This window comes from Amblyraja radiata, chromosome 15 (genome assembly GCF_010909765.2).
Source record: "Amblyraja radiata isolate CabotCenter1 chromosome 15, sAmbRad1.1.pri, whole genome shotgun sequence".
Taxonomy (NCBI): Eukaryota; Metazoa; Chordata; class Chondrichthyes; order Rajiformes; family Rajidae; genus Amblyraja; species Amblyraja radiata.
In genome coordinates, this window is record NC_045970.1 from 49,685,265 (window position 1) to 49,698,130 (window position 12,866).

The window sequence follows — 12,866 nt, forward strand, 5'->3', positions numbered from 1 at the left end:
TGTGCTGCACCTAAAAGCCAGTAATTGCCTTTCCCGAATGTTCATCTGATGTCAGAGTCGTTATCTTGTTGTGTGAGAATATAAAGTACATTATTTGCTCAGCCTGGTGAACAAGGTTTCACAGGAAATCTTTTTGTGATTGTAAAATGGAAGGTTGATTGCATTAGTGGATCAGTTCTTGAAATACAATCACTGATTATTGTTAGTTGTCCAGAAGTGGCCCCCTTATCAGCCAAACGTGCAAAATACATGCTGAATTCCCCGCTCTCCTTGTCCAACAAGAACCACAATCTCTTCTATTTTAGCTTTTTAATGAAGTACCACCTTATTATCAGTTGTTCACAAATCGCTTAGTTTAATTTAGAGATACAGCGCGGAAACAGGCCCTTCGGCCCACCGAGTCTGCACCGACCGTCGACCCCCCACACACCAGCACTATCTAGACTATAACGACTAGGCTTTGTATTCACTGGAGTTTAGAAGGATGAGGAGAGATCTTATAGAAACATCTAAAATTATAAAAGGACTGGACATGCTAGATGCAGGAGAAATGTTCCCAATGTTGGGCGAGTCCAGAACCAGGGGCCACAGTCTTAGAATAAAGGGGAGGTCATTTAAGACTGAGGTGAGAAAAAAACTTTTTCACCCAGAGAATTGTGAATTTATGGAATTCCCTGCCACAGAGGGCGGTGGAGGCCAAGACACTGGATGGATTTAAGAGAGAGTTAGATAGAGCTCTAGGGGCTAGTGGAGTCAAGGGATATGGGGAGAAGGCAGGCACGGGTTATTGATAGGGGACGATCAGCCATGATCACAATGTATGGCGGTGCTGGCTCGAAGGGCCGAATGGCCTCCTCCTGCACCTATTTTCTATGTTTCTATCCTACACCCACTAGGGACAATTTTCCATCTATACCAAACTAATTAACCTACAAACCTGAACGTCTTTGGAGTGTGGGAGGAAACCGAAGATCTCGGAAAAAACCCATGCAGGTCACAATCTCTTCTATTTTAGCTTTTTAATGAAGTACCACCTTATTATCAGTTGTTCACAAATCTGTGAATGAGAATGTACATACTCCATACAGACAGCACCCATAGTCGGGGTCGAACCCAGGTCTCTGGCGCTGTAAGTGCTGTGATGCAGCAACTCTACCACTGCGCCATCATCTTGTTATAGATCTTCTCGTACATTGATCTACAATAAAATGAAAACTTTGATACTTTTGCTGTATTACTTTCCTGGTTTGTATGAATATGGAAAAATACCTTTCCAGGTTAAGGGTCGACAGGTTTTTACTAGTGTAATCTAATTACATTCATGGACTGTATCGTCATATGTACCTAAGTACAGTGACTTTTTTTTTCACACAGTCCAGTGAAAATCTTGCTATACATTAGGCACAATTGTACTAAGTATGGGGCGGCACGGTGGCGCGGCGGTGGAGTTGCTGCCTTACAGCGCCAGAGACTCGGGTTCGTTCCCGACTATGGGTGTTGTCTGTACGGAGTTTGCACGTTCGCCCCTTGACCTGCGCGGGCTTTCTCCAGGTGCACCGGGTTCCTCCCACACTCCAAAGACGCACAGGTTTGTAGGTTTACGAAATGTGCAGAAATGAACTGCTGATGCTAGTTTAAACTGAAGATGGACACAAAAAAAGCAGGAGTAACCTGCGCCTTCTACTGCAGTTGTACAGGGTCTTGGTGAGACCACACCTGGAGTATTGTGTACAGTTTTGGTCTCCTAATCTGAGGAAAGACATTCTTGCCATAGAGGGAGTACAGAGAAGGTTCACCAGACTGATTCCTGGGATGGCAGGACTTTCATATGAAGAAAGACTAGATAGACTCGGCTTGTACTCGCTAGAATTTAGAAGATTGAGGGCGGATCTTATAGAAACGTACAAAATTCTTAAGGGGTTGGACAGGCTAGATGCAGGAAGATTGTTCCAGATGTTGGGGAAGTCCAGAACAAGGGGTCACAGTTTAAGGATAAGAGGGAAGTCTTTTAGGACTGAGATGTCCTAAAGTTCTCTGCCACAGAAGGTAGTTGAGGCCAGTTCATTGGCTATATTTAAGAGGGAGTTAGATGTGGCCCTTGTGGCTAAAGGGATCAGGGGGTATGGAGAGAAGGCAGGTACAGGATACTGAGTTGGATGATCAGCCATGATCATATTGAATGGCGGTGCAGGCTCGAAGGGCCGAATGGCCTACTCCTGCACCTATTTTCCATGTTTCTATGTTTTCTCCGGAGATGCTGTCTGGCCCGCTGAGTTACTGCAGCTTTTGTGTCTATCTCTGGTTTGTAGGCTAATTGACTTCAGTGAAATTGTGACCGGTAAAATGTGAAATCAGTAAAGTCGGATGGGGCGGAACCGGTGGCGCAGCGGTAGAGTTGCTGCCTTACAGCGGCCGGAGACTCGGGTTTGATCCCGACTACGGGTGCTGTCTGTACGGAGTTTGTACGATCTCCCCGTGACCTGCGTAAGTTTTCTCTGAGATCAGCGGTTTCCTCCCACTCTCCAGACACGTACAGCTATGTAAGTTAATGGGCTTGGTGTATGTGTAAATTGTTCCCAGTGTGTGTTGGATGGTGTTAATGTGCGGGGATCAAAGTCAATTTTATTCGTCACATAAACCCAAAGGTGCAGTGAAATGAATTTGCCAGCAGCGATACACTTAAAAAGAACACACAATACACAATACGATTCAACACAAACATCCACCACAGTATTCTTCACTGTGGTGGAAGACACAAAGTTCGGCCAGTCCTCCTCCTTTGTTCACCCGTGGTCGGGGCCATGAACCCCGAATCGGGGCCAGAACCATGAATCGCAGGTCGGCAAGGACTCGGTGGGATGAAGAGCCTGTTTCCACGCTGTATCTCTAAACTAAACTAACATACAAGACTCAAGACTGACCACACTGAGTCAGTTTACAGGAGCCGCCATCTTGTACCCTTCAAGTCTTAACTTGGCCCATTGTCCTGGCGGCAGTACTAGCTCACAGTTGCAGGGGTCACCTGATCCCACGATTGTATTTCTAACACTATCTGCGTACTTAATAAGTTTGGAGTAAAGCGTAAGTATTTTGGGTTTGTTTTTACACAGTTTCTCTACACACTTGCGATCGTGTTGATACTTGAATTGATGGGCGGAATCGTGGCGTTGATCTTCAGGACTCAGGTAAGAAATTCAAATGTCACAAATTACTCGTTATACATTAACCACACCTTTGGAAGCTGGAGCAGCGAGAGAAAGCCCACACGATCACAGGGAGGACATTCAAACTACACCCAGGCCACAGCACCCAAGGTCAGGATTGAACCCGGTTTGCTGTGAGTCGTGGAGTCACACAGTGTGGAAGCAGGCCCTTCGGCCCGACTTGCCCACGCCGACCAACATGCCCCACCAACACTATCCCACTTTCCTGCGTTTGGCCCACATCCCTGTCTACCTGTCCTATTCATGTATCTGTCTAAATGTGTCTAAAATGCTTGGATAGTCCCTGCATCAACTACCTCCTCTGGCAGATCGTTCCATTCATCCATTTTTAAAAAGGTTACCTCTCGGGTTCCTTTCATTTTCCGGCACCCTTGGTTCCAGAGCCTTTATAGATCATCCGTTTTGCCGGCACCAACAGAGGTCACGGCCTCCGAGAGGGGTCCAACGGTACCGGAACGGTCCACCTAGGCCGCCGGGCAGCCGAGATACCGGGCTGCAAAAGTCAGCCTCGGAAGTCGGCTATGGGATCGGATCTGCCGGCTCCGGCCGGGCCGCAGTTCCAGAGCCCCGGCCGCAGGGGGCAGATTCGACCCGCCGATCGGCTGCGGAAGTCCCGATGAGGTCGAGATCGGCCACCTCACCCGGCCTAGACGCCCCATTTTCGGGGGGACTTCCGGGGGGGGGGGGGGGGGGGGGGTGGTTTCGCACTCGTAATTTTGTCTTGATAAAAGGAGGCCCTGGAACACCAGTTGCCAGAAAATCGGTGGTGGACCTGTATGATTATTTGATTGATTTATTAGCTGCATCAATATCTTCAAGGTTCAACTGCAAGTCTTTTTTTGCCCCAGACGTTAGACTTTATAAATGATAACATTCGTCGAGGAATTAAACATTACTACGATGACCTGGATTTCAAGAACATAATGGATTTTGTCCAAGAAAAGGTATGTGGCTATTAATATGTTCATAAGTGACAGGAGCAGAATTAGGCCATTCGGCCCATCCATGTCTATTCCGCCATTCAATCATGGCCGATCTATCTCTCTCTCCTAACCCCACTCCCCTTCCTTCTCCTGGATAGACTGGATAGACTCGGCTTGTACTCGCTAGAATTTAGAAGATTGAGGGGGGATCTTATAGAAACTTCTTAAGGGGTTGGACAGGCTAGATGCAGGAAGATTGTTCCCGATGTTGGGGAAGTCCAGAACAAGGGGTCACAGTTTAAGGATAAGGGGGAAATCTTTTAGAACCGAGATGAGAAAAACGTTTTTCACACAGAGAGTGGTGAATCTGTGGAGATCTCTGCCACAGAAGGTAGTTGAGGCCAGTTCATTTGCTATATTTAAGAGAGAGTTAGATGTGGCCCTTGTGGCTAAAGGGATCAGGGGGTATGGAGAGAAGGCAGGTACAGGATACTGCGTTGGATGATCAGCCATGATCATATTGAATGGCGGTGCAGGCTCGAAGGGCCGAATGGCCTACTCCTGCACATATTTTCTATGTTTCTATAACCCCCGACACACGTACTAATCCCCATCAGTCTGAAGTAGGGCCCGAAACGTTGCCTATTTCCTTCGCTCCATAGATGCTGCTGCACCCGCTGAGTTTCTCCAGCACTTTTGTCTACCTAATCAAGAATCTATCTAGTTTCACGGAGTCTGCACATTCTGCTTTCCTCCCACATTCCAAAGACGTGCCGGTTTGTAGACCAATTGGCTTCTGTCCCATTGCGCTGAATGTGCAGGGAGTGGATGAGAAAGTGTGATAACATGGAGGTAGTGTGAACAGCTGATGGGTGGTCGCATGGACTTCGTGGGCAGAAGGGCCTGTTTCCATGCTGCATTTCTAAACTAACTAAACGGCAGGAAGGTTTGGACATGTCGGGCCTGTTTCTGTACTCACCGACTTCAACATGAAACCTGATCCAGCTCGTCTCAAAATGCAAATCGCATGCAGAGTGGAATTGCTGACGGACACAAAATGCTGGAGTAACTCAGCGGGTCGGGCAGGATTTCTGGGGAAAAGGAATAGGCGATGTCTCGGGTCGAGACCCTTCAGACTTCTTCAGTCTGAAGAAGGGTCTCAACCCGAAGAATCTGTAGAAGGGTCTCGACCTGAAACGTCACCAATTCTTTTTCTCCAGAGATTCTGCCCAGCCCACTGAGTTACTGCAGCATTTGGTGTGTATCTTCGGAATAAACCCAGCATCTGCAGTTCCTTCCTACACTCTCTGTATCAGTTTCACTTAGTGATACAGCGTGGAAACAGGCCCTTTGGCCCACAGAGTCCGCGCCGACCAACAATCACCCATACACGAGTTCTATCCTACACACACGGGCCAATTTACATAAGTCAGTTTACTTACAAACCTGCAGGTCTTTTGGATTGTGGGAGGAAACCGGAGCACAGGGGAAAAACCCACGCCGGTCACAGGGAAAAAGTGCATACTCCGTACAGACAGCACCCATAATCAGGATCACACCAGGATCTCTGGCGCTGTGAGGCAGCAATTCTGCCAGGTGCCGTCCATATTGATCAGGAACTTAAGGACTATTTGGAAAAGTTATTTTGGAAACTGACAAAACATTTTAAAAAGCTGCCTTGCAAAACAGACTCTCCTTCAGAGACCCAGTGTGAAGAAGGGTCTCGACCCAAGGCGTCACCTCTTCCTTTGCTCCAGAGGTGCTGCCTGACCCGCTGAGTTACTCCAGCTTTTTGTGTCTGCCTTCGGTTTAAACCAGCATCTGCGGTTCCTTCCTACACAGAGCGGAATTGGTGCTGCTGTGAAGACACTGGCCACACAATGCATCAATTGTTGCTTCCACTCCCTGGCCCCCAAATGAGTTCCTGTGCGTGTGTGAGCGTATTGTTCCCTTTACCATGCCGAAGCGATCCACTAAAGCATCCACAAAGCATAAATGGACACCATTGTGCAAGGAGTGATTAGGTAGCAAATACAAACTTGGGATTTTTAGCATTTAGATGAACCAGTTTTTGCCTGATAGGCCCTGTCTGGGTCCCAGTCTTATTCATTCAATTGGCTTCCCTTCCATTGACTCCATTTATGCCTCACGCTGCCTCGGCAAGGCCAGCAGCATAATCAAGGAAGAGTCACAACCCATTCACTCCCTCCTCTCCCCTCTCCCATCAGGCAATAGGTATAGAAGTGTGAAAATGCACACCTCCAGATTCAGGGACAGTTTCTTCCCAGCTGTTATCAGGCAACTGAATCGTCCTACCACAACTGAGCTACTATCTATCTTATTGGTGACCTTCTGCCTATCCTTAATCGGACTTTGCTGGCTTTACCTTGCATTAAGCGTTATTCCCTTATCATGTATCTATACACTGTAAATTACTCGATTGGAATCATGTGTTGTCTTTTTGCTGACTGGTTAGCACACAACAAAAGCTCTTCAGTATACCTCGCTACACGTGACAATAACCTAAACTAAACAATCAGGAAAGGATATCATAGGTTGAAGAAGAATCTCGTCTCAAAACGTCACTTAATCCTTTTCTCCTGAGGTGCTACCTGACCCGCTGATTTACTCCAGCTTTTTGCGTTTGTCGTAGGTTCATAAATTGAGCTCAGTTCTGGGCACCAAGTTACACGAAAGATGTTTAGTTTAGTTTAGTTTAGAGATGCAGCGCGGAAACAAGCCTTTGGCCCACCGACCAGCAATCCCCCGCACACTAACACTATCCTACACACATTTACATTCATACCAAGCCAATTAAGCTACAAACCTGTACGTTTTTGGAGTGCGGGAGGAACCCGAAGATCTCGGAGAAAATCCACGCAGTCACGGGGAGAACGTGCAAACTCCGTACAGACAAGCACCTGTAGTCGGGATCGAACTCGGGTCTCTGGTGCTGTGAGGCAGCAACTCTACCGCTGAGCCACCGTGCCAATATTCTCATGATAGTGCTGCAAGTAAAGGGCCTGTCCCACCAGCATGCGATTGTATGCGTCTAGTGCGACCAAACGTGGTGGCTTGAGGCATACGGCCTCGCGGGGCCGGTCCCACTTCCAACTTCGGAGCCGTCTGGAGTTGTGCGGGACTGGTCCCGACATCATTCTCACCAATCAGCTGGGCAGGAGGCGGGTCGACTGAATTTAGACGTCATCATGCAACGGCACGCCGGGCGGTCACGTCATGGCGCAACGCCATGCGCTAGACGCTGCGTACGATGTCCAGACGCTGCGTACGCCGTCGAGCCGCTGCATACGGCCTCAATGCGGCTGCGGGCCGGTAGGCCGTTGCCGCGCGGGATTTTTGGACAGTGTCAGTTTTTCGGAACCCCGCGCGATGTCGGGACCAGCCCCGCACAACTCCATACGGCTCCGGCGATCGAAGTGGGACCGGCCCCGCGAGGCCGTGCGGCTCAAGCGACCACGTTAGGTCACGCTCGCCGCATGCAGTTGCATGCTCGTGGAACAGGCCCTTAAGAATTTAATCGTTCCCGTTTTCGTACATATGACGGTTAAAACATGCTTGACTCTTGACTTGAGGAGTTTAGTTTATTGTCACATGTACAGTGAAAATCTTTTTTGTTGCGTGCTAACCAGTCAGCGGAAAGACAATACATGATTACAATCGAATCATCCTGCATGAAGGGAATAACGTTTACGCAAGATAAAGTCCAGTAAAGTCCGATCAAAGATAATCCAAGGGCCTCCAATGAGGTAGATAGGCGTCCGTGCCCGGGTGCGGATGGAAAGGGAATACGCCCTGTCTACGGGCACCCTGCGGGAGTTCCGGGACTGCTGGGCACCGAGGGGGGTTGAATGTATCCTTGACAAGGATTGCAATATAATTGTTTAGCAGTTGCTTAGCATATTTGTTCGTCTTGTATTATGGTGGTGTTTTGTTTTATTGTATTGTAAATACTATTTTAATATTTGAATATTTGAAAGAAAGCTCAAAAAAAAAAAAAAAAAAAAAAAAAAAGATGAGGTAGATAGTAGCTGAGGTTTATTATTGTCATGTGTACCGAGGGACAGTGAGAAGCTTTGTTTTGCATGTTATCAGATGTACCATGCCTAAATACAAGGTTGACACAAACAGCTGGAGGTGCTCAGCAGGACAGGCAGCATCTCTGGAGAGAAGGAATGGGTGATGTTTCGGGTCGAGACCCTTCTTCAGACTAAAAGTCACGGGAAAGGGAAACGAGAGATATAGACGATGATGTGGAGAGATATAGAACAATGAATGAAAGATGTGTAAAAAAGTAATGATGATAAAGGAAACAGGCCATTGTTAGGAATTCTCTGCCTCAGAGGGCGGTGGAGGCCGGTTCTCTGGATGCTTTCAAGAGAGAGCTCGATAGGGCTCTTAAAAATAGCGGAGTCAGGGGATATGGGGAGAAGGCAGGAACAGGGTACTGATTGGGGATGATCAGCCATGATCACGTTGAATGGCGGCGCTGGCTCGAAGGGCCGAATGGCCTACTCCTGCACCTATTGTCTATTGTTAGCAGTTTGTTGGGTAAAAACGAGAAGCTGGTGCGACTTGGGTGGGGGAGGGACGGAGGGAGAGGGAATGCCAGGGTTACATGAAGTTAGAGAAATCAATATTCCTACGACTGGGCTGTAAGCTGCCCAAGCAAAATATGAGATGCTGTTCCTCCAATTTGCGTTTAGCCTCACTCTGACATTGGAGGAGACCGAGGACAGAAAGGTTAGTGTGGGAATGGGAAGGAGAATTAAAGTGTTTGGCAACCGGGAGATCAGGTAGGTCTGGACGTATAATCTAGTTAAACTCCAGTACCATAGAGCAAAGGAGAAGGTACAGAGTATAGAACCAGAAGTGCTCGTCGTACTCCAAAGAGTGACAAAACATTCTGCAGTAACTCAGCGGGTAAGGAGGCGTTGGAAAGAACTTCAGATAGACACAAAATTCTGGAGTAATTCAGCGGGACAGGCAGCATCTCTGGGTAGAAGGAATGGCCGACGTTTCGGGTCGAGACCCTTCCTCAGACTGATAGTCGGGGGGGGGGGGGGTGGGGGAGACACAGAGATAAGGAAGGACAGGGTGTGAAAATGAGACATCAAAGGGGACAAGGTCAAATAAAATATAGATTGGATCTGAAGATAGGCACAAAATGCTGGAGTAACTCAGCAGGACAGACGGCAATCTCTGGAGAGATGGAACGGGTGACGTTTCGAGTCGAGACCCTTCTTGTCTGAAGAAGGGTCTCGACCAGAAACGTCACCCGTTCCTTCTCTCCAGAGATGCTGCCTGGCCCGCTGAGTTATTCCAGCATTTTGTGTCCATCTTTGGTTTAAACCCCCATCTGCAGCTCCTTCCTACACGGGGAACTTCAGATGCTGGTTGACACCAAATGCGCCCTAACCAAGGTCTCGCAGCTTACTGCAAGACAATCTTTTTTAAAACAAGATGAAATGTTGGTTGTATCACAAGTGTGTGACCTAACCTGTTTTTCCTTGCAGTTTAAATGCTGTGGTGCGGAGGACTTCACAGATTGGTCAACGAACATATACCATAGCTGTGATGGAACTGCCAAGGGAATGCTGGCTTGCGGCGTTCCATATTCATGTTGTGTACGCAACAAGGTAGACCTTTGCTCATTTGTTTAGTTTTAGCTTAGTTAAGAGATACGGTTAATAGCACTTTGTAAATCCTATAATAAACAACACATCTAACAGACATACAGTGCATTCAGAAAGTATTCAGACCCCTTCACTTTTTCCACATTTTGTTACGTTACAGCCTTATTCTAAAATGGACTAAATTCATTTTTTTTATCATCAATCTACACACAATACCCCATAATAAAAAAAGCGAAAACAGGTGTTTAGACATTTTTGCAAAGTAATTAAAAAGAAATAACTGAAATATCACATTTACATAAGTATTCAGACCCTTTACTCAGGACTTTGTTGAGGCACCTTTGACAGCGATTACAATCTTAAGTCTTCTTGGGTATGACGCTACAAGTTTGGCACACCTGTATTTGGGTAATTCCTCCCATTCTTCTCTGCAGATCCTCTCAAGCTCTGTCAGGTTGGATGGGGAGCATCAATGCGCAGCTATTTTCAGGTCCCTCCAGAGATGTTCAATTGGGTTCAAGTCCCAGCTCTGGCTGGGCCACTCAAGGACATTCACAGACTTGTCATGAAGCCACTCCTGCTTTGTCTTGGCTGTGTGCTTAGGGTCGTTGTCCTATTGGAAGGTGAACCTCCGACCCAGTCTGAGGTCCTGAACGCTCTGGAGCAGGTTTTCATCAAGGATCTCTCTGTACTTTGCTCTGTTCATTTTTCCCTCGATCCTGACTAGTCTCCCAGTTCCTGCCGCTGAAAAACATCCCCACAGCATGATGCTGCCACCACCATGCTTCACCGTAGGTATGGTATTGGCCAGGTGATGAGCAGTGCCTGGTTTACTCCAGACGTGACGCTTGGCATTCAGGCCAAAGAGTTCAATCTTGGTTTCATCAGACCAAAGAAAACAACCCTTTTGGCAAACTCCAAGTGGGCTGTCATATGCCTTTTACTGAGGAGTGGCTTCCGTTTGGCACACACACACATTCACACACGGGCACACTCACACACACACACACGTGCACACGCACACACACGCACACACACACACACACACACATGCACACACATGTGTGCACACATGCACGCACACACTCACGCACACACACGCGCACACAGTTTAGTTAATGGTGTGTTTCCCTCTTTGCAGACGGAAGTCGCCAATACGATGTGCGGCTACAAAACACTGGAGAAAGATGTATGTATTTCTATGTTTTACTTGTTAAACGTGTATGTATTACTTCAAGTAGCCCTTGCTGTCCCTCTCTCTCCATCCCCTCCCCCTTCTCCCACCAGTCTTACTATCTCCGACTACATTTTATCTCTGTACCGCCCACTCCCCTGACATCAGTCTGAAGAAGGGTCTCGACCCGAAACGTCGCCTATTCCTTCTCTCCAGAGATGCTGCCTGTCCCGCTGAGTTACTCCAGCTTTTTGTGTCTATCTTATGTATTTCGACATTTCATTTCTTTCTCGCTCCATTTCCAGCAAGCTTTTCTATTTCATGTTCATAGGTGATAGGAGCAGAATTAGGCCATTCGGCCCATCATGGCTGATCCACCTCTCCTTCCTAACCCATTCTCCTGCCTTCTCCCCATAACCTCTCACACCCGTACTAATCAAAAATCTATCTTTCCCTGCCTTAAAAATACCCACTGACTTGGACTCCACGGCCTTCTGTGGCAAGGAATTCCACATATTCACCACCCTCTGACTAAAGATTTTCCTCCTCATCTCTTAATCCTAAATGAAGGTCCTTTAATTCCGAGGTTATGACCTCTGGTCCTAGACTCTCCCACTAGACTCTCTCATCTTCTCCACATCCACTCTATCCAGGCCTTTCATTATCTGTTAGTGGGTTGGTCTGAGTTGGCAATGCAAGTTTATATTTAAAAAGCACACAAAGTCCTGGCGTAACTCAGCGGGTCAGGCAGCATCTCTGGAGGGAATAGATGGGGCGACATTTCGGGTCGGGACCATTCACCAGACGAAGAAGGGTCCAGGCCCGAAACGTCACGTATCCGCATTCTCCAAAGATGTTGCCTGACCTGCTGAGTTGTGCCAGAACTTTGTGTCTTTTTTCCCCCACTGTGTAGACGTGTTGCTGTCCTAAAGAACCATTGGACTCTTGAACCTGTTGATTAGCTAAATCCCCACTGGTCCATATCCTCAGTGCTCCAACTTGTCACCTTGTCTGGTTCCACTCAGTAATCTACACAGACTCCCGGCCACAACATTCAAAACCCTTTATCTCTCAGTCTAACTCAAAGCGAATGGCATGTTGGCCTTCATAACAAGAGGAGTCTAGTATAGGAGCAAAGAGGTCCTTCTGCAGTTGTACAGGCCCCCAGTGAAACCACACCTGGAGTATTGTGTGCAGTTTTGGTCCCCTAATTTGAGGAAGGACATTCTTGCAATTGAGGGAGTGCAGTGTAGGTTCACAAGGTTAATTCCCAAGATGGCGGGACTGTCATATGCTGAGAGAATGGAGCAGCTGGGCTTGTATACTCTGGAATTTAGAAGGATGAGAGGATCATTAAGGGTTTGGACACGCTAGAGGCAGGAAACGGGTTCCTGATGTTGGGGGAGTCCAGAACCAGGGGCCACAGTTTAAGAGTAAGGGGTAAGGCATTTAGAACGGAGATGAGGAAACACTTTTTCACACAGAGGGTTGTGAGTCTGTGGAATTCTCTGCCTCAGAAGGCGGTGGATGCCGGTTTTCTGGATGCTTTCAAGAGAGAGATAGATAGGGCTCTTAAAGATAGCGGAGTCAGGGGATATGGGGAGAAGGCAGGAAGATTGTTCCCGATGTTGGGGAAGTCCAGAACAAGGGGTCACAGTTTAAGGATAAGGGGGAAATCTTGTAGGATTGAAAGGACAAACAGGCTGTAGGCAGAGGCTGCCGTCAGTGTGGCGCCCCTAGGGGCCTTGTCACTAGCTTGACCATGGGATTGAGTGACTGCTTCTACTGACTAGGGGCGGCACGGTGGCGCCGCGGCAGAGTTGCTGCCTCACAGCACCAGAGACCCGGCTTTGATCCCGACTACGGGTGCTGTCTGTACGGAGTTTGTCTG

At 47.8% G+C, this 12,866-nt stretch overlaps 1 protein-coding gene across 1 annotated transcript in view; it reads left to right on the top strand.

The window, feature by feature from the left end:
- The window catches only part of tspan15 (tetraspanin 15), a 41,650-nt gene that overhangs the window by 20,530 nt on the left and 8,254 nt on the right, over positions 1–12,866 (top strand). Inside the window, exons 3-6 of the mRNA XM_033034415.1 lie at positions 3,111–3,185; positions 4,073–4,168; positions 9,682–9,804; positions 10,943–10,990. Of these exons, the coding sequence (XP_032890306.1) occupies positions 3,111–3,185; positions 4,073–4,168; positions 9,682–9,804; positions 10,943–10,990 (342 nt within the window). The remainder of the gene's footprint in view (positions 1–3,110; positions 3,186–4,072; positions 4,169–9,681; positions 9,805–10,942; positions 10,991–12,866) is intronic.